Source organism: Cydia fagiglandana, chromosome 16 (assembly GCF_963556715.1).
Source record: "Cydia fagiglandana chromosome 16, ilCydFagi1.1, whole genome shotgun sequence".
In the NCBI taxonomy this organism is placed as follows: Eukaryota; Metazoa; Arthropoda; class Insecta; order Lepidoptera; family Tortricidae; genus Cydia; species Cydia fagiglandana.
Window position 1 is genome coordinate 11,497,291 of NC_085947.1, and position 25,550 is coordinate 11,522,840.

Consider the following 25,550-nt stretch of genomic DNA (forward strand, 5'->3'; position numbering starts at 1 on the left):
CAGATATTTACTATATGATAATATTGAACATGGAAAACAAGAATTTTGTAAATAAATGCTGTATCTTTAGCTATTATTTACTTTCTCAATAGCAACAGGTAAATCATGGTATAGCGAGCTACGCGCTACGAGCGTAGCCGATAACACGGGGAAAACCGTATGTAGCGAAAAGTACCTACGAACAGAGAGCTCGCTGTCTATCGCTGCCCGCATTGATGTGTTAACTATCGTAATCTGCTAAACATTGCTGCGCGCCTACGATGGAATCCTATATGCATTACATCGGTTGTAGCCACGTAGCATATTTTAGGTAATATGAAAATAAATCGATACATATATTTATGCGCTGCGTGCATTGCGACGTTTGAGCGTATTTCGAATTTTTTCTTACGCCATACACACTGAAAAAGTCTTCTTATTAATGCTGATAATTATTTGTAGGTCAGTTTAATCATAGTGAATGATGAAACTAATTATTTTGAAATACTATTTTAAACGAAATAATATTTTCCGCTGTATTGAGTTCTATTATTTACGATGTACTTAATATTGATGGCCTTCTGAAAGTAGGTAAACGACTTCATAATTTTCCTATACTAGCGGCCGTAAACATGGTCATTTCAATACTATTTTAACTACTTTAAGTTGTTTACACAAAAGAAACATTCATAATACCCACACTACATTTTCGGTACCTACGAGTACATAAGAAGATTTTACACAATGAACAGAAAATCTCTTCAGTTCCTATTAATAAATAAATGTTCTCTACCTAAGCATCCAATGTTTGTGATTCATCTATACTTATCATCATCATCGAACTGCAATGATTGCTTCTGAGCTGAGGCTGCCGCGCGCTGCTCTCATCGATTGGTTTCCTGAGATCTTGTCTAAACCAAATTGTCGGTACCGTTAGGCTGACAGTATCATAGAAGCCCTATCATTTTCCAAATTTAAACGTAAAGGCGGGAACAATACGTCAGATCTTAACCCCTCACACACACATGTGATACCTACTAACTTCAATTGGGTCGTAACGCCACAGTTTCAGATGTGTGTATGTGTGTCACTACATGTGTGTTATGTTGTATGATGGACTTACGACGGGTTAAATGTATAGGTGTACTTTTACACTGGTTGAATGTCGCGATAGACTGTAGACCAATGCACTGGCGTCTTGCCGCCAGGGTGTCTTGCGACACAGACAGGACTACTGACAGCGTAACGGCTTTACATGTATTTCCTTGCGGAAAGTGGCGCTTGAACTCACAGTAAACCAAGAAAACAAATGCGCATCTAGGCACAGAGAGATATAATATTTTAGTTCAACCTTGCTCTCAATTGTCCACCATATTCACCCGACGCAGCGAACCGGAGATCGTTTTGCAAAAACCGTATTCATGTCCATAAAACTATGATTAACATGACTCATGAACTGATTTAACTGTAATTGCCCACACGACCCTATGTTCGTAGCTTACCGAGCACAAGCGGTCGTTAGCCCGAGGACGCTGAGTTCGAACAGCGTAATTGTGATCAATTATCAACTAACCCAGCGGTCGGCAACCAGCGGCCCGCGGGCCGCATGCGGCCCGTGAACCTCACTTGCGGCCCGCGAGCCTCCCTCTGGCTATTTTGTATGTAATATCGACAAATGACAATGTATGATAAAGTCATAAATATTAACAAAGTGCGGCCCGCGTCAACTTCGTTAACTGCTATGTGGCCCTTGGCTGCTAAAAGGTTGCCGACCGTTGAACAAACCTATCAATATATGTTGCAATTGATGAAGGGAACCCTAATTTCACGGTGGTGCCCAACTTCAAGTAAAGTTTGCCGCAATCTCAGAAATCGGCATGAATTCGCGGGAGTTGCAAAAAGATGAACTGTCGGTACAGTCAGCGGCTGATTTGACTGTAATTGCCCACACGACCCTATGTTCGTAGCTTACCGAGCTCAAGCGGTCGTTAGCCCGAGGACGCTGAGTTTGAACATGAACAGTGTAATTGTGATCAATTATCAACTAACCTATCAATATATGTTGCAATTGATGAAGGGAACCCTAATTTCACGGTGGTGCCCAACTTCAAGTAAAGTTTACCGCAATCTCAGAAATCGGCATGAATTCGCGGTAGTTGCAAAAAGATGAACTGTCGGTACAGTCTGCGGCAGAGATAAACGTTTTTCTGCACTATTCATGTTGGAAAATGATAATCTGCCGGCCGGCGTATTATGGATGGTTTTTATGGCACGTGATAAAATAACTAGCACTTTTTGACACCGCGGGATAGAAAGTGATGGACACCGTTTTATCACGCTGTCACGTAGACATCATATCCGTCGGTACTGAGCGGCTACCGCGAAAACCGAAATTCGCAAATTGCGGGGACCTTTCTCTTTTACTCCAACGAAGGCGTAATTGGAGTGACAGAGAAAAATCCCCGCAATTTGCGAACTTCGATTTTCGCGGTTATAGCCCTGAACTTTGCATGCAACCGGACAGCGTTAGACAATTTTACTCGTGTTAATCATGGTGTTATGTAATGTTTACGAATGGGTATCTCTATTCCTTATCGTAGGTGAATAGAAAAAAAACCGGGCAAGTGCGAGTCGGACTCGCGCACGAAGGGTTCCGTACCATAATGCAAAAAAAAAGCAAAAAAAAAACGGTCACCCATCCAAGTACTGACCACTCCCGACGTTGCTTAACTTTGGTCAAAAATCACGTTTGTTGTATGGGAGCCTTACTTAAATCTTTATTTTATTCTGTTTTTAGTAGCTTATTCCTTGTTATAGCGGCAACAGAAATACATCATCTGTGAAAATTTCAACTGTCTAGCTGTCACGGTTCGTGAGATACAGCCTGGTGACAGACGGACGGACGGACAGCGAAGTCTTAGTAATAATAACCCTTTGGGTACGGAACCCTAATTTTACCCTTTGGGTACGGAACCCTAAAAATAACATCTATTTAAGTATTCTTGCAGAGTGATTGGTAATTCGGTACTTTATGGAAAGAATGGTCACTTGTTTGTTACATGCCAAGATTAGGTAGTTATTTTTAAAATTACGTACTTACCTAATATTTCCTAATATTGATAAGTGATAACTATCCTTTACCTACTGCATGATTGATAATATTTATTGATATGTGACATGAAAATATTCTGTGTAGTAAAGACAAGTGCCTCCTAAATTTTAAATTGGGATCATTTTAAAATTCCGTTTAAAAATTATTAAAAAATCCGTTTAGTCCGTTTAACTCAATTTCGCAATGCAGCTGCAATATCAAATTAACTTCTTTGAATTTATCTAAATGTAAGCGCACTGGGCTCATAACCTTATGATTTAAGAGTATATAAGGAAACTAAAGGATGATTTAATGAAGCGTCTGGTTGACATAACTGGCGACCGAAGAGCTGGCGGCTACCTCGCACAACGTATCAGTATTGCGATACAGCGGGGAAATGCCACCAGCATCCTTGGTACAATGCCTCAGGGGCCTATTTTAGATTTAAGCTAGTTATTAATTTTGTTTAGTTGTACCACTGTATATATATTGTATGTAAATAAATGATTTAAAACGTCATATTTTCATAGAAATATGACATTACCACATGAAGATTTACTATACAATAATGATAGGTACCTACGAAAACGTAGATATCCAAACTTTGATTCCGTATTTACGATGTTTGCGTTGTTACGTTGCTGAATAAGATGTTTGCGTTTACAAAGCACATTTATTAGGTAGAAAGTGTCATTAATAAACCAGATTATGAAGCTACTTGCATGGTTAGCGGATCTTTTGTGACTCTCAGCTCTCTCTCTGGCTCGTTCAAAACTTGTCTCGTGAAGGAGCATGAATGCTACTTAAAGATAAAGATAAAAAATATTTTTATGCACAGAAAAAATACAGTGGTAATACACGAGTTTCTGTGGTAGGAGATGATGGTGCATAACTGACTTGGCATTCGGAGATTCCAGGAGTCCCCGCACTAGGCTAGGCCTGTATCGCGGGAGACCAGATGTACATTCTCCATATATACCTAAATGATCTATCTTGTAGTAGTTTAGTCCCTTGTTGAAACGCACCGATTTGTTTCCAGGTGGCCATATGAGCGGTCGGTGACGAGGGTCAGTCAGCAGCAGGAAGATGAAGCCGCGAGGGGCGAGCGTCATGCACGCCTTCACCGCGCTCACCATGCTCACCATGGCTAACGGTATACATTACTCATTTACATGTAGGTACATGCATAAACTTTACTGACGCCTGTCCTGTCCCTCTTTCACATTGAGTGGGACCCATAGAGTATATTGAATAGTAGCGGGGGACCGAAAAATAACGCATATTTTTGTTGTTCTTAGGTAAACATCATTTAATCTGCAAAGTATTTTTTTCAAAGATATATTACACTAACTTAATGCCTTAATGGCGGACTTAATGCCTTTAGGCATTAAGTCCGCCATTTTTACATATTTTTCCTGTGCTTGTGCAATAAAGTTTAAATAAATAAATAAATAAATATACTAATAATAAATATTTGATTCTGATTCTGCTGCGGGCAGCAGCGTCCCTCAAATTCGGTGTACTCGACTGCGATCGCCAACCCGCCTGCCAAGCGTGGCGATTATGGCATTCACCCCCCAAAGGGGGAGGCCTATGTTCAGCAGTGGACGTCTTATGGCTGAGATGATGATGATGATGATGATTCTGATAAAATGGCATTAGGTACTTCATGTGACATGTATGTATCTCTATAGAGAAATGGGTGCCTAAGCTTCATTATTGGCCTGTAACATTAATAAGATGATGGTTTAATTAAACAGCGTCCATAAGAGTGCGGCACTTCCGCAAATGGCTATTAAGACCAATATTTACAAAAATTCGTACGCAGGTTTCAGGGGGAATGGACACTCTAAGTTTACTTCTTTCTCTATGGGTTATGATTACATCTATAGTCCTTTAATATGTTTCTGTATTTTCTTCAAATCTACTCGTATAATATGTAGCAAACTCGGCCATCATTGAACGGAGACACACCCTCTAAATTTGACGTCATATGGTCATATTCACACCTCGGTAATTGAAAGATCACAATAACGTTCACAATATTTACAGCTGTAGGTATACTCGTATTGATTTATGAGGCCGGATCGACAACATAACGATTAGAGTGCATTGCAAAATTTAGTTAGCAAATATTTACGTACAATATAATTATCATGTTTCAGCTCAAACAACATGTAACCAAGGAATGGGAAGAGTGATGTACGAACGCCTTCCCAATCAACAACTTCACGGATTCGACGATGATGTCGTAAGTATACATTTCCACTTAAAAATATTCCTATACAACGCTCTAATACAATTACACCAAAACCTGATACTTAACACTAAGATGCTAATGGAAACTATTGTTTCTCAGGTACGTGAAACTGCCCCGCCTTTTCGTGTGCTGGAAAAATGCCAGGACTTATGTTTACGAGATAGATCTGGAAACAGTTTAGTCAGGACATGCAATTCCATCGATTTCCAACCTGGAGCGCGTATTGCGGCTTTCAGTCCTGAGCCGGAGTATGAAGAGTCGACGTGCTATTTGACGAGAGAGCAAGCTGCTCCTGAAGGCATTGGCACTCTTATGATCGTACCCAACAGCGTTCATTTCAACGAAATTTGCCTAACATGTAAGAACCTACCAATCATTACATATTCGCGACACAGGCAGAACAAGATATTCAAGACTAGTCAAATTGTCGAAATTGGGCTGATGACCGATCAACTTGGATCCTTATTTAGTTTATTTTTTACAGCAAACCGTCCGGAACGAGAATGTCCCTCTCGCCGCTACGTCTTCGAGAGGCATGCCAGAAAACGGTTAAAACTTCCATCGTCAGACCTCAAGGAGATCATGGTCGCCAACCGAACGGAGTGCGAAGACAAATGCTTAGGGGAGTTCAGCTTTGTGTGCCGTTCGGCGACGTATGACTCTGCTTTAAGGACCTGTTCTCTAAGTAGATTCACTAGAAGGACCCATCCCGAACTTTTGGAAGATGACCATAATGCCGATTACTTGGAAAATACTTGTCTTAACGGTATGTAGTTTTTTGACATTATTTTTTATATTTTCTATTCGCTTTCAAACTAATTTTTCAATTATCTCTTAGCGGAAAGGAGATGTGACGGCCTCGCAGTATTCATCAAGGAAGAAAATAAACGTCTCGGAGGTCCTTTCGAAGCTGACGTTTTCTCCAATATGACCTTGGACGAATGCCAATCTATGTGCGTCCGTGCGGAAAAGTAAGTGTACCTACTCTTTGTACCAGTTAAATACAATTATCCGGTAAGTATATGGTTGTATGATTGTGTTTATTTGATTGTTATTTTTAGATATTTCTGCCGATCTATCGAGCATGACGCAATGACACGCCAATGTGTGCTTTCCGAAGAAGATTCCGTCTCTCAAAAGGACGACGTGACTGTCAGTGCATCACCCACCCATCACTTTTATGATCTTGTTTGTCTCGACAATCGTGAGTTTCATTTGTTTTATTATCTTAACGTTTAGGCTAACAACAAATACCTAACTCATTTGTTTCCAAACTAAGACATATAATTGGTACTTATTCGAGAACTAATGAACTGACTAAGCTAACAATTTATTTGAAGGTGACTGTGATGCATGAAGTCGAAATAAGGTTTTTCTCACAATTATGATCAGTTTCTCATCGGGTGACAGCTCGCGGCACGGAGTACCCGGACAACAGCGTGACGTCACACCTGTTCTCTCCGGGCCGGCGGCCGGACACCGCCTTCCAGCGCTACAGAAACAGCCGGATCACCGGAGAGTTCCATTCGGAGATTACTGGACGGTCCCTGAGCGAATGTCTCGACGAGTGCCTTAGACAAACTAGCTTCCAATGCAGGTATAAAACTGTAAAAACATAATCTTATTCTCATTACCTTATCTTGTAATAGGCACTTGTCCCAAATAAACAGTCCCAGATATAATATTTAAAATAACCTATTGTTCACTTACAAAACAAGCGATGTCAAACAAATTCGCTGCAAACGTCTCTATAACACATTTCAGTTCACTGTCCGATATTGGATGACACACAAAGTTATTTTTATACTGTTTATTACAGATCGGCGGTATACAGTGATCGCGCCAGGACATGTCGTCTCAGTCGTTATAACCAAAAGGATGGGATGAGGCTACTTTACGATCCCGATTTTGATTACTACGAGAATCTAATGCGTAAGTATATCCTATTTTGAACGAGAGTAACGGAAGAGATCAATAACCACTTGACAGTTTCAATTGGATACTCAATAGACGCAGTTTACGAGTGCTACTGTCCTCAAAAAGGTATAAGTGGTCAATTTGATCAACCACGTGGTATGCGACATTGAAACCATCTGCGCTCTAGAAATAGAATACGACCCTGTATGAGCTTAAATTGCCTGATATGGTAATAGCTCTGTTGTTATTCTTCGGTAACATAATTGTTGCATTACAAAATAACACAATTGTGTTACAAAAATAGGTGACAAAAACAATAAGATCTGATAATGGCAGGTGATAAACTAGTTGAAAGATATCGATATTTTCATGACCGCTTTTAAAGTGTCACGTTTTTTCGTGGTGTTCTAAATTGTAATTTGAAAGATATCGATATTTTCATGACCGCTTTTCTGCCATGCTAACAACATATGCAATAATCGCAGTTGAAAAGTCATGCCATTGTTTATATCTTGTTTTCTTTCAATAAGTAAGTTCTTTATTTAAACGATGATTTTCGTGCAAGTACTGCACATTGAATAAGCAGGGCAGTTTTAGATTTGTGTCACGTTTTTTCGTGGTGTTCTAAATCGTAATTTGTGTGGGGAAACAGACCAGCTAGTGAGTGGTGAGGCTGATGCTAGCGGCGGATCGCAGGCGCCGTGGGGTCGACCCTCTACTACAGGTTCGGAATAGTGCATGGTAGACCTGTGGCTTCTGTATTCGCATGTCATCATTTAGATCATCTGTGTTTATAGAATTTTATTATTATATTTATTCTATGAGGCTTCATTGTACTGTATTGATATTTATTCTATGAGGCTTCATTGTGCTGAGACGTTAACCCTTCGTATGTATAAGGTACTGATCAGAGCGAACGAAATTAAACCTATTGTATTAAACAAAGGATTTTAATACGTCATCAGTGCTTGTAATCAGTGCTTAGGCAGACGAAGGGTTAAGTTACCTTTTATCAATCATTTCGAATATTATTCACCTAAAGTCGATTGTATGAAAAACCATCTTGTCACCGTATAGGTAGTTCGATCGTATATAGTTCAGTAACCTCCTTACTAAAACATAACGACCTAACAAGCGGCCAGAATTTTTAACGCTCTTTTCTGTCACGAAATGAATGATAAAAGTAACTTACGCTATGCAACATGCCTCATTTGGTGAAATACGAGTAACTTGTAGTTTATAGTTGTATTAGTTAGATTGGTTTTTTTAGATCATTTCATTTTAGTATCAGGCTTTAGGTTTCTACGTACCTATCCAGTGTAGTGCCAGTAGGAGCAGTAGCATCTATCTAGTCAGTAGTTTATAGTATAATCTCTAGAATCTAGAAGTCTAATCTCTTTTAGGCCAGTCAAATTAGACCCAAAAAATCGTTTTGAGGAATTAATTCCCAGCAAGCTGGAAATCATTTTAATATCTTCATTTGGTCATACTTAAGTTCGTATAATCCGAGTTTGCTCCATCCCAGGAGGTGTGGATAAATTCAATTTACATTACAATGTCACTACCAGCAAGGTTGTTGTAGATCAGACACTGGTGAAAAAAAAATCGAATTATAACACGATTTTACACAAAAAAAAGACAAATTCAAAGTGGTGGCCATTTTTTACAATCTTTAACTACGAATTCATATCAAGGTATTTCTTCGGATCCTCAGGTGGTAATTTTTACAAGCAAAAAACTGAAACAGTAAAAAAATCCACAAATCCTAGAATGGAGCAATCTCGGATTACACTAATTTTATTTAGAATCAAAGGAAGATATTAAGACGATTTCTAACTTGCTGGGAATTAATTCCTGGAAAAAAATTAGTTTGACTGGCCTATTTGGCGAAGACTAAAATAATTATTGTGAATTTTCATTCGTTCGTATTTCAGAATTGTGTATTGTGTACTTTAATAAACATTATTTTATCCTTCATTCCGGTAATTAAGTGTAAATTAATTAGCATGTTTTGACGTAGTTTGTTTACCTTTTATTTCAATAGGTATTGTTCCAGTCTGCGAATATCTGTTGGAACAATACTGTCGCAATATGCAATCAATCCTTTGGTACATGTGACTTTGTTTATTCAATAAATATTTCAAACAGTCGTAGTTTCGTGATAAACTCTGTAGATAAAGCCAGTGTTTGGTTTATAATTAGCTTGTAGAATTTATTTTTAAACTGTTTACAGCTTTGTGTGCATGTTAAGTATTTTAAGTGGATTTGGATGTATCTACATATTTTTACTTTACTAATTCACATTGGTTATTCAAGGAGGTAGCGGTGACCGCGACCGTGACCGCGATCGGGACCGCGACCGGTACCCCGACGACAGCTACTCGGACGACGAGCGGTACGGCAGACCCGATCGCTACCCCGACGACCGCTACCCCGCCGGGCCCGACTACCCGGACCGATACAACCCGGGCTACGACCGCTACCCTGACGACAGATACCCTGATGACAGATACCCCCCTGGAATAGGCTTCAGTCCTGCCGATAGATACCCAATAGACAGATATCCTAGCTCAGATCGGTATCCAGCTATTGACCGTTATCCACCAGGAGTTGATAGATACCGTCCTGGATATCCAGGTGTTGATAGATACCCCACACGCGACAGGTACCCTACCAGCGATTCCCTGCCATATCCCGGATCAAACAGAATTCCCTTCGACTATCCAACTACTAACGACATAGGCCGTTACCCACCCCAAGAGCGCTACCCTGTAAGCAGATACCCTATTGACGTCTACCCTGACAGATACCCCGTCGATCGGTATCCAGCTGACAGATACCCGAACCGCGGTAGATACCCCTCCAGACCCGGATGGAACCGGTATCCTGACAGATTCGATCAGGACAGATATCCCAGCACTAGCGACTGGGGACGGTACCCGTTCGGCAGCCGGTATCCCGTGGGAGTGAACCGGGACCCGGTACCGCTCGGCGGGGACCGTTACCCGGATCTGTATGACAAGTATCCGCCGACCGGATCGTCATATCCTGGTAAGCACAAATTCCTTACACAACTTACACATTAAATTAAATTCTAAATACTTACTCTGTTTAGCTTTTCTCATCCTGAAGTTTAAGTTGAAATTATTTAATAATTTTGAAAAACATCAAAAATGGTAATATTGTTTGTTAACCTAAAAATCTCTAGATCATCGATTTCTTCGCTGTGAAAAATCTCGTTTGGTAGGTATACCTAAACATCTTCTTCCTGGCGTTATCCCGGCATTTTGCCACGGCTCATGGGAGCCCGGGGTCCGCTTGACAACTACCTAACATGCCCTAAAATAATTATGTACCGGAATATATTTATGAATTATGATACCTACCTATAGGTGCCTATCAATAAAATTTAACTTAAAGTCTGCGCTTAACTATCCTAAATTGCAATTTCCTTATATAACACAGTGTTCCATTCGCCTAAGTTGTTCTTCATGATTTTATAGGAGGTTATGGCCGTGGCGATTATCCACCAGGAGACCGTTATCCAGTTGGAGGTGTCCGTCCAGGTGCTGATAGGTAAACAGACAAATGACAAAAATCATCGCCATGAGAATAAAACACACTGCATCTTACTAATCCCCCTTGTTACAATCTACAGGTATCCGGTTGGTGTTGAACCTAGACCAATTTATCCTGTACGTCGGCCTGTGGATAGACCCGGAATTTACCGCGACACCTATCCTCCTGGTGTAAACAGACCAATCGGTAAATTGAGTACATTTTCTTTACTATAACTATTCAGATACAGATACCTATTCATATTTATGATTACTCTATTGACGTTTGGTTTTTGCCATGAGCAATTCCGCCCTCTTTATGACAATACGAGTATATATAATTATGACACACATTTTGAAGGTGGACCCGGTTATTCTCCATATGAGCCAGACGGACCTATCGCACCGGTTGGACCAGGCATCCCCATCGGTAACCCTCTAGGAGGAGCCCCAGTAGGCGGGCCTCCAGTAGGGCACAGGCCGTGGCAAGGCTCCCGTTGTGAGGATGACAGCTTCAGACAAGTTGGACGGCAACGCATGCAGCGCAGATTCGTAAGGAGATTTACGACTGCGCAATCGTTGGCGCACTGTCAGAGGGAATGTATCGAAGCGAGGGATTTCATATGTCGGGCGTTCAATTACAGGTACTTAAATAAAAATAATACTTTTTTAAGATTTCTTTCTTATACCTGTTTCTAATAAAGGAAAACCTATAATTAGGCTAGGACGCATAATTTTTTCTGCTTGGGGCAACCTAACAACGACTCCAAAAATGACTTAGATCATGTTACATCAAATTCCATTAGCGGCTTATAAAATAAGTAAATAAATAACAGCGAAACGTCTAATGTCATAGAGAGATTTTACCGTTTCGTTCGCTATGGCGCAAACGATTGGCATCATTTAAATAAACCATCTAACAGGACAGGCCTTGATTGTTATCATGTTACAAAAAAAGGCTTCAATCCTTACGATATTTACAGAGATGTGCCCTACGGAAGCTCACCTCGCGACAATTGCGAGCTCAGCGACCGGGACACGCGGGAACTAGACGCCGCGAATCCTGCGCATTTTGATAACACGGCCAATGACTACGATTTTTATGAGAGAGCGCTTGGACGTATGGCTGATGATTGCTTGGATGGTAAGTATTTAAAATTGTAAGGTCAGAAACCTGAACCACGTAAATATTTGCCACTTTAGTTTCGGACAATGCTTCGAAATAAAGATAATCTAATAATTTATAGGAAGTTGTATAAAACTATATAACACCTGGTGCATATTAGGTACCTACCGCCTTTTTTGCTACTAGTATTTAATATAGGTGTAGGTAGGTAGGTATAAGTCTATGCCTTAACTGTGTGCCAAATTTCCGATCAGATGAAACTCTTCCACGGAATAATCCTGGTCTGAAAAATAAACAAAAATATTTACTACGAGATATTTTTAGCAGACTTCTATTGAACTGAATGCAGGACGAATTCCATGAGCATGAATTTAAAAATGTAACTTCGATTAAGGTATAGGTAAAGTGGAACTTTAACGTTTGTCTTTTGTTTGAAGTATCGCAAGTGTGCAATGAAGATGGCATGGAGTTCACGCTCCGCCTTCCAGAAGGGTTCTTCGGACGAATGTATACGTACGGATTTTATGACCGCTGCTTCTTCAGAGGAAATGGTGGAGTGTCCAATGTCTTGCGCATCACTGGAGCACATGGGTATCCGGAGTGTGGCACGCAGCGTGTAAGTACCTAATAGTTTACTTATCTCTTATTCTCTAGATGCGTCAATAAAAATAATTGTTACAAAGTATGTCTACAAGTTGTTCTTTGTTTCATGTCTCATTTAGACTTAAACCAAGATAAGTCTGTAACGATTTTGATAGCACACGCAGTGTAAGTGTTAAGTATTTTAAACGTCGAATATCTATGAAATTATGACGTATAAATAACACTTGCACTGCGTGTGCTATCAAAATCGTTGCATACTTGTCATGGTCTAACTCTATATATTTGAGGTTGCAGTTCAAACTGTTGTTGCTTTCTTATACCAATGTAGGCTAAGACCTAGATATACCTAATACAAAAGTAGGTACGTAGTAAGTGTTTGTATTATTTTCTTCATGGCCGGTGACGCTTTAGATGTGTCTGATGTTTGAGTTAGTGAAAATCAATATCTTATTATGCATATGCATAAGCCTATATTATGGCTCCTCTACACGATGGGCCAACGCTGGCCACTCAAGGGACGCATTTATGTGTTAGAGGAAGCAAGTGATATTGCTATCTCATTCTACCGCATGGCTGCGTCCCTTGGAGTAGTTGGAGTGGCCGGCGCTGGCCCATCGTGTAGAGGAGCCATTAAATACATGTTCATAATTTATGTATCTAATTGTATGTCGAATCCTCAGACCATCTGCTACCTAGATGTTTTAACACTAACCAATGTAGGCAAATGTCTACCTAATTCATTCGATCCACTAAAACACCCCTTCTAGTACGGCGACACAATGACAAACATCGTAGTGGTACAATTCAGCGACAACGTCCAGACGTCGCGCGATAAACGCTTCAACTTGACATGCCTGTTCCGGGGCCCCGCGGAGGCCGTGGTCACGTCCAACTACATCGGGGCCGGGTGAGTTGGTGTTCTATGTGATAGTGTCTGGTTTGATTACATGACATGGGTTACATTATTATTACAAGATAACCCTCGTTGCTAATGTACGCCTCTCCACGTACTAAATAGTTTTTATTTATTATTATTTTAGTTATTTATTATACTAGAAGTTACAACTTTATTGTTACATACAATGCTCCACAAAACTACATTTAGTTTGACTGTGGAGTCTCAGTATACTGTATAATACTATACTTAATTAAATTTAAAAATTAGAATAGGTTTACATTCGTTGTTGAAATAGGCAGGTATATCATGAATACACTATAGGTTAGCGCATTCCGGTGTTGCCTATGATCGCATTCAATTAATCAGCAACGAAACACGCGTAATAAACGCGTTAAACACCGTGTACGGCCATACAATTTATATCGATTCCATTTCCTGACTGTAGGTATCTTTAGCAATCACTATTTTAATTGACTTCTAAGTAGGTATGCGATATTTTGGTCATTAGGTATTCCGTACTAGGTACCTTGTCCAGATCGGATTTCATGTGTTTGTATTCATTGTTCCTGGGCAGACGATCATATTTTTTTATACTTATCTGCAATACCGACGTCTTTTCATACCAACATGTACAGGTATAGTTAGGTACCAAATTAGCAAATTTCGTTCGCAAACTGCAAGGGTCAGAAGACTCAGAATCGGTCATAGAGCTTAACCCGTTTTTGGCAAAGGTCGCTAATAACCATGTCATGTCATCAAACAGACACGGTAAAGTATTGTTGGATTAACCGTTAACTGCGTGACTGAAAGTTAGCGCTTTTAGCTTGCAGTAATGGATATGTCCGTTTTGTAAACATTAACTGCAGCCTGCTTGCAGGTATCATGCTAGGATGTTTTGGTTTAAGCCGATTTCTCGTGTTTTTTATTTTCAATAACGGTGTATGGCTTCTGGGACTGGGGTTTTATAATAAAGTAACGTTTTTAGGCAAAATGTAGGTACCGCTTTGGCGGAGATGTCAATAGGTAAGGTAATTTCCGATTTTATGTTTATCACATTGACATCCGTCAAAGTTCAATATTTTGACCGAAAACGTTACCAATTGTTAATATGTTTTTTATAAACGTTATCTCTTGTATTTCGTGTTTGATTTCGTGTGTTTTGAGAAGCTATTTTATAGAAAATATTGAAGAGATTTTATAACGCCTTGATATTATTTTGGCTTTATATTTAGTAATTATTGATTGGCGTTTTGATTTTGAGTGCTGTTATTTCACTAACAGCTACTAACAAATGACTTTGAAAGGATTCAGAAAAATGCGGCGATATACTAACTTATCATTACATTTACGGACAAGATCATTAGAAAAGTTACAACATTGTACACCATAATTGAGATAGAGTCGTGGTAAAGATTTTCTAATTATGTTAAGGGGCCCACAAATTACTAGAGCGGCTACCGCGAAAACCGAAATTCGCAAATTGCGGGGATCTTTCTCTTTTACTCCAACGAAGGCGTAATTAGTGACAGAGAAAAATCCCCGCAATTTGCGAACTTCGATTTTCGCGGTTATAGCCCAGTTCGCCGGACGATATCAGCCTGTCAGTTGTTCGGAGCTGTCAAATTTTGCTTTTAACTGACAGGCCGATATTGTCGGGCGGACTGATAATCAGTGGGCCCCTTTAGATTTTTTGTTTTGGACTTATTGTAAGTCCAAAAAATTACAAAGAATCAACTACCGAGGCCGAGAGAGAGAGACATTTAGTTTGAATTCATTCAAAGTCAGCTAATATTTATTTAGAAATATAAACTTCACGTCTAACCGTAGTTTTGGGTATGATCTCATCGACAGATCGGGCAGCCCCATACCGATAGAGTACCTCCCGGAGGAGAGCTCGCTCAACTCGAAGGTCCGGCTTATGATCCTGTACCAGGTAATTTATAGCAGATTTATTTGGCCTATTGCATCTTCAAGGGATCCCTTTGACGCCTGATTAAATCTTCCTAAGCTCGCACCTTCTTAAGCTTGTGCCACGTCTGCGTATCTCCAGCAACATCTTTGCTATCGCTCCAGCTCAGTACTACAACAGCTCATAACACAACTCGCTTTCGATGGCCCTTAGTCACAAAGGACCTACCGCGAAAATTGAAATTCCGTTATCTGCCTTTCTATCGCTTGAATATTCAAGAATTATAGAGAGGCAGATTATAAAATTTCGATTTTAGCGGTAGACCCTTTGTGCACAAGACGCATATGGCCGCCCTTCCGTCCGCCCGTTTTCTACCTGAAAGAGACAGTTGTTTTATTCTGTAATCTGAGAATGGTGACCTATCACGTGGTACACCTACCTATACCGGGTGTACCCTGTAATATGAGCAAAAAATTTAACTGTAGGCTGTACTCCTCATACTGATCAACATTTGTTCAGCGACTTTTGAAAATAACTTGTGCTTTTATTTTTAATACACTTTAAAGTTTATTCTAAGACGCAATGTATTGCGAAATTTGTTACGTTTAAGGCGTGACAAGCAACGTCAATCACAATGATATGGCGTGGCGATGGCGTTCCACTGAAGATAATATTTATTTTGTATGAAAAATAGGGAGTTTAAATACTTCATAATTTTTAAAAGTTGTTGAACAAAATTGTCACCGTTTGAGGAGTACAATCTATGTTTTAATTATTTGCTCATGTTACGTTCAAATTATTTTTTGCCAGGGCCGTCCGACCACGACCATTGCTGTTGGAGACCCGCTGACATTCAGGCTAGAGGCCCAGGATGGATACAACTACGCGACGGACATCTTCGCAACGAACGTCATTGCAAGGGACCCGTATTCCGGAAGATCAGTTCAGTTGATAGATAGAGTGGGGTAAGTCCAAATATCTCATACAGATCTATTCGACCACGTCGCTAAGATTCACCTGAATCGTTACATACTTATATTATATATCAGTTACTATAGTACCTATGCATCAGCATAAGTAGTATGTAATGTATGTCCTTGAAAAATTCTGCAAAACATGTAACTACCTGCAGATCTATAAATAGCGTTTATCTGTTGTTTTCTATGTCGCTATATTTGCATTATGATTTAAACATACCTACAAAAGCTATCATATAGTTTGTTTACATGCTTAACATACATGGTGTGTCTGACCGTGGGGCTTTAAATCCAGGGCTTGATTTTACTCGCTAAACTGAGCTATTTTATAAAAATGTATGATAAGTAAAAAAAATCGGGATTTCGGGGTTGGTGCCATAATAAAAGTAGCTCAGTTTAGCGAGTAGAATCGAGCCCTGGATTTAAAGCCCCATGGTCAGAACACATCCTGTATAGTATACCAAGCTACTGACGGAATTATGAGTACTGAAATCAGTACAAAAATATTTGCCGAGTTGTAAAAGGTTTACGATGTAATACGAGTCAAGTAGGTACTTTAGTTTTATCTAAATGTAGTAGGTAATAATATATCCAGGTAGAGACGCACAAGAGCGTAGTTTCAGAAAAAGAATTGGATGTAAGTAAGTAGGTAAATACTAATATTTGGCTTTAACCAAAACTCTCCTCACCTAATTTTGGATTTTATGAAAATTGACTTTTTTAATGTTCTTCGGATACAGGTTACTTTTAGAAAAAAAAAATGCTATCAACAGTTTTTTTAACTAGGTACCTACATGTTGTCCTTATAAATTATCCTGTTATTAAACAACAACACCGCACTGTTGGATGTTATGTCTCATTTCACGATAAAAATGACACAATGACCATTATGATACCAAGACGATGGCAACACATGATGTCGGTTACACCAGCAATATCAACAACCAAGTTTGTCTCACATTCTAAAGGTCACGAAAAAATCACGATAGATCACGTTGGGGGAGGGGGGTAGGTATAAGGAAAGCTCACGTGTATTTTTCTACAGTGAACGACACTAAGAAAAAAAACCTACCACATTAGTAGACACTTTTTCTCTGTTTCGTTAAACATAAATATTCACTTTGCACTTCAAAATAGCGAGTCTATTTAACGAAAACAGAAAAATAAATAAGATTTTCTGTATACAATGCTATTTAGGTACTTTAAAATTAGGTCGAATGAAAAAATTTCAAAAAAATACACGTGAGGTAATGTGGGGGGAGGGGGGGTCGCCAAAACCTCACCAAAAATCACCAAGGGGGAGGGGGTCAAAAGTGGGCGAAAACACCTCGCGTGATTTGTGCACCACCCCTAGCCAGGAAATTATTAGACAGAAATTTCCGCGAGTACTAAAATTTTTATAGGTACTAAAGTAGTCGTGGACAGTGCGCGAGTTGGAAAAGGGGAAGATAGATGCCCTGGAGATGTGGTGCTGGAGGAAAATGCTTGGGATATCGTGGACGGATTTCCGCACCAACGTGTCCATACTCCAGGAGCTCGGCATCACACAGCGTTTATCGACCGTAGTACAGTCGCGCATACTACAGTACTTTGGCCATGTCTCTAGGCGAGATAACGACTCCATAGAGCGACTGGTCGTACAAGGAAGAGTGGAGGGAACCAGATCGCGCGGCAGATCACCTATGCGCTGGACTGACCAAATAAAATCCGCAGTGGGAAACCGCGTATCTGACTGTGCCAGACAGTCTGCCAACAGGGAGAGATGGCGGGAGATCGTGCGAAGAGCTGTGTCCGCCTCTACTACCGATGCGGACGCCTCAACGTGACCACGACCGCTCTGTCAAGAGCGATACGACAGAGAAGAAGAAGAAAGTAGTAGAACCCTTACGCTAACCTCGCGGTCCATTTCGCAGATGCCCGGTAGATCCCGACGTGTTTCCTGAGCTGGACAAGGGTCGCAGCGGGGATTCGCTAGAAGCCCGCTTCAACGCCTTCAAGATCCCAGAGTCCAACTTCTTGGTGTTCGAGGCGACTGTGAGGACGTGTCGCGATGGCTGTCAACCGGTTAGTACATAATACCATCCCTTGCAGACCTAAATGAATGGTCAGTAGACTTACTAGGCGCCTTTACTATTCTTTTAACGACCCAGCTCCTTACTGTCTGATGTGAATGTTTGCAGGGATTACGACTGCCAATAAGTAGGTATAACGTCAGTATTAGACTTCGAAAAGTATAATAATAATCATGCAGGGATCGTAACCAATCGAATCGTGTAAGATTTAATTATACAATGTTTCGGAATTTTATACCAAATGCGAACAGAAAGTCACGTGATTTATTTTTCGATTAAATTATTGTTACCTTGGTCAGCTATGCACAAATGGTAGGTACAATTATACTGTCCCTTATAACCAAAAACGACCTAACTATCTTTTTTTTGACACTAGACAAGAACCAGACCAGTAGGTGACCAATATGATATGAATGAATGATGACCATGTGCGCACTTAACGTGTCGTGTCAGGTAAAATGAGATTTTCAGAAGATACCGGAAAAAGTTCACCGCATCTAAGGATATCTCGTGATAAATTTAACCATTTACCTACCGCAATAAGAAAAGCCTTGCAACAATAGGAAAACTTTACTGACTTTTTCCCAACCTTTATTTCCTAACACGATTACCTACAGACGTAAACAAGGCAACTTAACTTACGTCAATGCCTGCACCGTTATTATTATTTAAGCTGTTATCATGCTCCATCCAGTTCTAAGGGGTATCGGAAGATAACAAGGGTTATCGCTTGATCCTTACATGCTCGCAAAACAAGGACTACCTATATGCAATTAATGATGGCGCCGTACTGTGTCGTCTGTGTCAGTGTTATTTTATCAACTGTAAAATAGAAGTCGAAAGAAATGCAATGGGAAGAAAAGACGAAATCCATTTTTTTAGTTTTTACATCCATGATTGGCAAATTCTCGCTTGTTTTTCAGGTAATAGGCTAATACTAATTTAAGTACAGTCAAAAAATCGTTGTTTTTTTTAAGATTTATTGGAAAACGTTTAGCTGTACAAAGAATTGCTCACGGACACTCACGGAGTATTTATGAGATCTTGCAATTGACCATAAAATTTACAATTAAAACAAGTGAACTTATTTTATTATTTTTCCTTTGCTATACTTAAATAAAAAACTTAAAATAAATTAAATAAATACCTATATTACTAAAATATATAAAGTAACGTGGCCAATTTCGACGTTTAAAAAACGATAAATTGAATAGAAAACAACCTAATTTGCTATAAATAAATCGTTGATAAGACCTTGTCGATGATATCATCGCTTTCTTGAATGAAAGCGGCGTGATGGCTCGACCTAGTTAACCCGAATACTTCACCCTTGTGTTTATCTTTATGTGTCCAGTAAAATCAATCGAATACGTCAATGACCCAACTAAATTTATCTCAGGTTAATGCAACAACACGCACTCTAAAATATAAATATTATATACATGAAACGATATCGAAATTTTTGATACGCCGACGGAAAGTTTCCGAATATGCGGACTTTTGCACGTGGAAAAACATAAGTTCAGAGATTTAAACAAAGTGGCAATAAACGATTTACCGAAATTAGATATTCATTCGGTTTAGTATCTGCTTCAATACCTACACATCAAGCAAGTAGAAGTTCTGGTCTTAGTAATGGTGCTTCTCTACCTAAGAGTATCAGCCTAGGTATATAAGGTTTTAAATTCTCTATCTCCAGATTGTGATCGAATGAGAAAACTTATATCTTTAAATGAGAATATGTACCTACCTACAAAGTATATTGAGACGACTCGACTTACTTAATGCCGAGAGGTGGTTCCTATTATATTTGTAATCCATTAGAATCTATAGACATTTTCATCCCAATTTTCTTCACAGGCGTACTGCCCAAGCCACACAGGCCGCTCCGAGCCATCCTTCGGCCGCCGGCGACGAGACGTTAACGGGACGCTTACGATCGCCAACGACACCGCCGAAGCCGACACGGACTCGAAGACCGATAACCCGGAGAAGGATGACAAAGGAGATGCTGTGTACAAGGTGTCGTTTGAGGAGGCGAGCGTCGACAAATATTTGAAGGACGAGGTGCAGGAGACGCCCAGCCATGTCAGGAAGATGATTGAGGTAGGAAATATGTATCTACTTTTGGTTGGTCTTTAATAAAATAATAAGGTTCGATCCATGGAATATTTACTGAATATATTTAATTGTTAACGGATTAGGTAATTAAAAACTGGTTAAAAAAATACTTATAGGCCTTGCTCATAAATCATAAAAGAAATTCTTTGAAAATTACTTTAGTTTCGCAACTCGAGTTCAACGGTGTGTTTTCATGATGGGAAGTTTAAAAGCAATTACATATTTTTTATTAGTTTTATGGGAGAGTAGATTGAATAACCCACATTTAAACCTAGGTATATAATTAGAGTCATTAAAACGATAAATATTTTTTTTTATAAGTAGGTACTTATAGTGGGAGTCCAAGTGTCGCAAACATCCTATTTAAATATTAGTTTAAAAAGCCATGTAGATCTTAATAGGGTCACTTATCAATTTAAACAAACGATGTTTCTCAGGTGTTCGATAATCGCAACGAGTTACTTGAAGAGAGTGGACCGGACTCATCACCAGTCGTCGCGGCCGTAGGGGTTTGCGTGTCGCCGCACCACTACCGAGCGCTGCTAGTCGCCCTCTGTGTGTTACTGTCTCTCCTGTTGGCGATGCTGCTCGCGGCCTTATACATTTACAGGTATTTATAACCATTGTTTATGTTGTACTATAACTAGGGCAACTAGTCATGTACCGGCGACTAGTCGGGAAAGCCGACTATCCGGCCTCATTTGTAGTCGGCGATTAGTCGGCGACTAGTCGGCAAAAATGGCCCATTAGTCGGCACTTTATAAGTGACAGAAAACCAGGGCAAAAAGAAATAAACAGCAAATATTTTCATAAGCTTTTCACCTATTTTACCCAAATTCCTAATTAGGGTGCTTACGAAAACTGTTGTTCGAAATATTGACCATGTGATCGCTTTCTTGTGTGCGATTGTCCGGTCGTCGTATGAAATATAGCCTTAGGATTTTTTTATTTATTTTATTTTATTTTTTAGCATTACTACAATATGATAAATAGTGCGAACGATTGTTTTTTTAGTGCATCTGAATCGAACTTAAACCAAACTAATGACCTGGCTGACTAGCCGACCAGTCGGCCGACTAATCGGCTTCGGTCGGCCAAATGAATAGTCGGTACATCACTAACTATAACCTTTTCATATAGGTGCTACAGTATATATTACCTAAACCTACTTATTCCAGGCGTTATTGGCGCGTGGTCCGCAAGAACATCCAAGCCTCAAGTGCGGCGCCTCCGCTGCGGTCCGTCACGCCTGGACCGCGACCCACTCGTCCCTCGCTCTTCTCCGCTTCGCATCTGCACAAACCTTTCTCGCTCAGGTAACTATAATGGATGATCCTATTCCGAGATTCAAACCTACGTCTTCACGTTGCTTTCTGATCGCAAAACACGTGAAAGGATCGCTTAATACGATGTGTAGCGAGCGTTTAAATTTCGAATGCATATTTACAGCTTCACGCACCGTTATAACTGGTCTTGACTAGCGAATATATAGATTAGATAGGTATAGATGGTCAAGCAAATCTTGTCAGTAGAAAAAGGCGCGAAATTCAAATTTTTTGAGATGTTATCCCTTTGCGCCTACATTTCTCAAATTTGCTGCCTTTTGCTACTGACAAGATCTGTTTGACCAACTATAGTTAGGTACTGAATCAAACATTATCTGTACTCTTAAGGTATACGTAGGCAAATGTCCAAAAAATTCAGAGTTGTGGAATACTGATGAAAACGAATCCAATTATTCCAAATAAAACCAATTACAATTTTATTTTAGTTTAGGCTAGGCTATGGATTGTTATTTGATTCCCAGTATGAAATCCTAACGCCTACAATAAAATATTAGCAACTAATTCACGTCTTACATTTCCAGTGGTCTGGGTAGGACGTTTGCCGAAGTCGGCGAGGAGTCCGGCTCTGCGGGCCGCCTGGCGAACGCCTTCGACGACGGCAGCGAGCCCATCTACACGGACCCCTCCCTCTTCGAGCGCTCTCGCTCCCTCCGATCTCTGCACTCCCTGGATCTGAAGCCCGAGCGACGCGCCCATTAAACGCCATCTAGCGGACAGGCCAAGTTTTAAACAGCTAGAATAGAGGCCTATTCCGTATAATATGTATTTTTTACTTACTAAATCAGCAATGACAAACTTTGTATGATCAAAGTAACATAATTAACTGCCATGATTGTGCTCAGATGTCCGTCCATAAAATAGATTGTAACGTCCAGTAATGTACTTTAATTGTAAAACGGTTGTTTTAAGTCAATACTAATAAATATTTACAGAGATTTTAATTGCCTCGTCTTATTTATTCGACTTTAGCATTTATCTGGTAACTTTGGAAGTTACTGTAGGTACACCAATAGGAAGACAAATTGATTCAAAGAGTAAAATTTTGTAACGTAGGTAGTTTTTAGGGTTCCGTACCCAAAGGGTAAAACGGGACCCTATTACTAAGACTTCGCTGTCCATCCGTCCGTCTGTCACCAGGCTGTATCTCACGAACCGTGATAGCTAGACAGTTGAAATTTTCACAGATGATGTATTTCTGTTGCCGCTATATTAACAACAAATAGTAAAAACAGAATAAAATAAAGATTTAAATGGGGCTCCCATACAACTAACGTGATTTTTGATCAAAGTTAAGCAACGTCGGGAGTGTTTTTTTTTTGCATTATGGTACGGAACCCTTCGTGCCCGAGTCCGACTCGCACTTGCCCGGTTTTTTTTTAACTGCCTGCCTTTTTAAGTCAATCCATTTACTTTTACAAGTGACACAGTTCTGTACTATGGCTCAATCTTGCATATCAGCATCTTAATATCCCTTTGTGTGCGGTTCTGTTGTTATTACTTATTAAACATACCTACGCTAAAATCATTAAGCATCATAGTTTCAGCTAGTTCAACATACAAAAAACCTACTGAATTATGAATGGCATAAAGGAAAAAAAACCTTCTGTTATTTACATTTATTTCAAAGTTATTTCATAAACCTTACTGCTAAATTCATAAAAATATTACATGTGATAAGGCGCAGGAGTTGGCACACTCATAAGTGGTGAGTCCAGGTACTCCATCTCAGTAGTACTCGGCCCCACTGGCTCCGTTTGCACAGTCATCTTCTGTTGCAAAGTCTCATACAGCTTATGTACAGATTCATTGTGCTGTGTGCCGGGTTGCAATGCTTTCATGAGTGTCTGTATTCTAGTTTCTGGAAGCTTAGGATGTATATACCACAGCAGCTTCAATAAATGTCTTGTGACATTGTCTTTTGATAGACCAGCAAAGAAAAATTCATCAAAAAGAACTGTACTGAAATCCTCCCCTTGGAATTCATCAGGTAGCTGAATTAGTAGGGCAACCAGTGCATGTAAGAATGGGTCTTCATATGCTCTGCCATCTTTACAACTGCCCAGGATACTGAGGATTCTGAGTAAGGCTCCACGGTCCCGCAATTTGGCAGCATGCAGGGTGTAATACATAGCTAGGACACCGCAGACTGAACTCTCTCGCATGTAAGCCTCACAGGCATCAGGAGGGGGCCCAGAGTGCTCAATAGTTGTAATAGCCGATTCTCTTTCATCTGGGGGAAGTTTGTTATGAGTGGCTCGTACTTGGTCATCCACCATTAGGGACATTAATGCTGGTAAATATTTCGTTACCACTTGGCTATCTAGCTTTGGTTCTTTAAATTCTTGTGAGTCTATCATGACCCAAGCACTAAGACCTAGTGCTAACATCCTTAAAAGCAGTATTAGTATTGTGTTATCTCTTGGAAGACCTTCAGTGTTTATCAAGTGTTGCAGGATTTTTATGGCCGAGGTGGCCAAGAAATTAATAGCATATGGATCACATAAGGTCATTGATAGGTCACCCAGTACTTGTTCCTGACCTTTCTTTATACTGTCTAAGAATCCTTGCAGTTCTCTGGACCTTTTAATGTCTACATTACGCTCCCTGATGCAAGCATCTAAACACCATGTGAATTTGTGACAAGGGTCAACAGAAATAATGTCCTGAATTTCCAAATCATGGAGAGCCATCAATAATTCAGCTCTCAGCGTACAATAATGTACATTCCTTGTCCTTAAAAATAGGGTGCGGAGAAATTGTAGAACCATGTCATATAATTTAACGCTATTGCCAATCATGTGGGCGAGTTTCTGCACAACCGCTCCTTGCCTTCTGACTTTCGGTGAAGGTGAAAAGAACAAATTGTTAAGATTCTCATGGTCAAATAATACATTCTCCTTTTCTCTGATATACTGACTTAATAATGGGGATACCTCATCACCAAATAGGGATTGGTTGTCCTGCCAAATTTGCCGTTTCACTTCAGTATCTGTGTCATTATACAGTTCTCTGTCCCTTACTAAAACTCTGAGGAACTTGTCGTCGATATGCGGTGTATTCTTTAGAATACTCATAATAACTGGTCGTAAAGCCTTCACTCGTACAACTGAAAAGCTTTTATTGAGCAATTCCTTGAGTTTTTTGTCATGTTCCCTGTTCTCTTTAGAGCCCAGTTCATTGATGTGCGATGTGAGTTTATCTCTCAGCTCTTCTAATACCGATGTATGAAAATCTAGTCTGCGGACGCCATGGAGATCGAGTAGGGGCAGCATTGGTCTCAATGAAGGCAACAGGATACCGTTTTCGAGTTGAAATTCTTCTATAGCTTTCAAGGGATCCGTGCAGCTCGTGAGTGCGTCTCGAAGGTAGGCTTGTCCGGGAACACCGACATCTTCTAAGCCAGTGCCTGGTAACTTACTCGATGAAGCCATTGTTGCACAGATAAAAACGTAAATTAACCACACAAAATTATAGAAATCGCTAATAAACAAACAAAAATAACACTACAAGTAGTAGCGTAGCATCATTTCTTAGCAAGTTGACATTTCCACCATACCATGTCAGATAAGACAACAGACATGCAACATGCATGCAACAGACAATAGAAATGTCACTTTAAAATTAAAATCAGGCTAGCCAACACGGCCAACACACAATGTGACAATGTTTGTCTAAGTAGATGAAATAACTGCTG

The 25,550-nt window shown here is 39.9% G+C and overlaps 2 protein-coding genes across 2 annotated transcripts in view; one reads left to right on the top strand and one right to left on the bottom strand.

The window, feature by feature from the left end:
* The window catches only part of LOC134671972 (uncharacterized), a 40,886-nt gene extending 18,100 nt beyond the window's left edge, over positions 1 to 22,786 (top strand). Inside the window, exons 2-24 of the mRNA XM_063529856.1 lie at positions 4,110 to 4,223; positions 5,236 to 5,321; positions 5,430 to 5,688; positions 5,815 to 6,096; positions 6,169 to 6,301; positions 6,392 to 6,534; positions 6,741 to 6,927; positions 7,150 to 7,262; positions 7,900 to 7,971; positions 9,564 to 10,298; positions 10,751 to 10,823; positions 10,906 to 11,012; positions 11,166 to 11,448; positions 11,788 to 11,948; positions 12,368 to 12,546; positions 13,301 to 13,440; positions 15,283 to 15,364; positions 16,151 to 16,305; positions 18,231 to 18,381; positions 20,250 to 20,495; positions 20,948 to 21,120; positions 21,689 to 21,826; positions 22,378 to 22,786. Of these exons, the coding sequence (XP_063385926.1) occupies positions 4,157 to 4,223; positions 5,236 to 5,321; positions 5,430 to 5,688; positions 5,815 to 6,096; positions 6,169 to 6,301; positions 6,392 to 6,534; positions 6,741 to 6,927; positions 7,150 to 7,262; positions 7,900 to 7,971; positions 9,564 to 10,298; positions 10,751 to 10,823; positions 10,906 to 11,012; positions 11,166 to 11,448; positions 11,788 to 11,948; positions 12,368 to 12,546; positions 13,301 to 13,440; positions 15,283 to 15,364; positions 16,151 to 16,305; positions 18,231 to 18,381; positions 20,250 to 20,495; positions 20,948 to 21,120; positions 21,689 to 21,826; positions 22,378 to 22,555 (4,143 nt within the window). The 5' untranslated portion in view covers positions 4,110 to 4,156 and the 3' untranslated portion in view covers positions 22,556 to 22,786. The remainder of the gene's footprint in view (positions 1 to 4,109; positions 4,224 to 5,235; positions 5,322 to 5,429; positions 5,689 to 5,814; positions 6,097 to 6,168; positions 6,302 to 6,391; positions 6,535 to 6,740; positions 6,928 to 7,149; positions 7,263 to 7,899; positions 7,972 to 9,563; positions 10,299 to 10,750; positions 10,824 to 10,905; positions 11,013 to 11,165; positions 11,449 to 11,787; positions 11,949 to 12,367; positions 12,547 to 13,300; positions 13,441 to 15,282; positions 15,365 to 16,150; positions 16,306 to 18,230; positions 18,382 to 20,249; positions 20,496 to 20,947; positions 21,121 to 21,688; positions 21,827 to 22,377) is intronic.
* Positions 22,787 to 23,457: 671 nt separating this feature from the next.
* Positions 23,458 to 25,401, bottom strand: LOC134671970 (negative elongation factor B). Its single transcript, XM_063529854.1, has one exon. It carries the CDS (start codon positions 25,285 to 25,287, stop codon positions 23,521 to 23,523), a length of 1,767 nt encoding a protein of 588 aa, XP_063385924.1. The 5' UTR covers positions 25,288 to 25,401; the 3' UTR covers positions 23,458 to 23,520.
* Between the last annotated feature and the right edge of the window lie 149 nt (positions 25,402 to 25,550).

Excerpts from the sequence above, each read along its gene's own strand:
- LOC134671970 (XM_063529854.1), bottom strand. The coding sequence starts at position 25,287 with ATGGCTTCATCGAGTAAGTTACCAGGCACTGGCTTAGAAGATGTCGGT.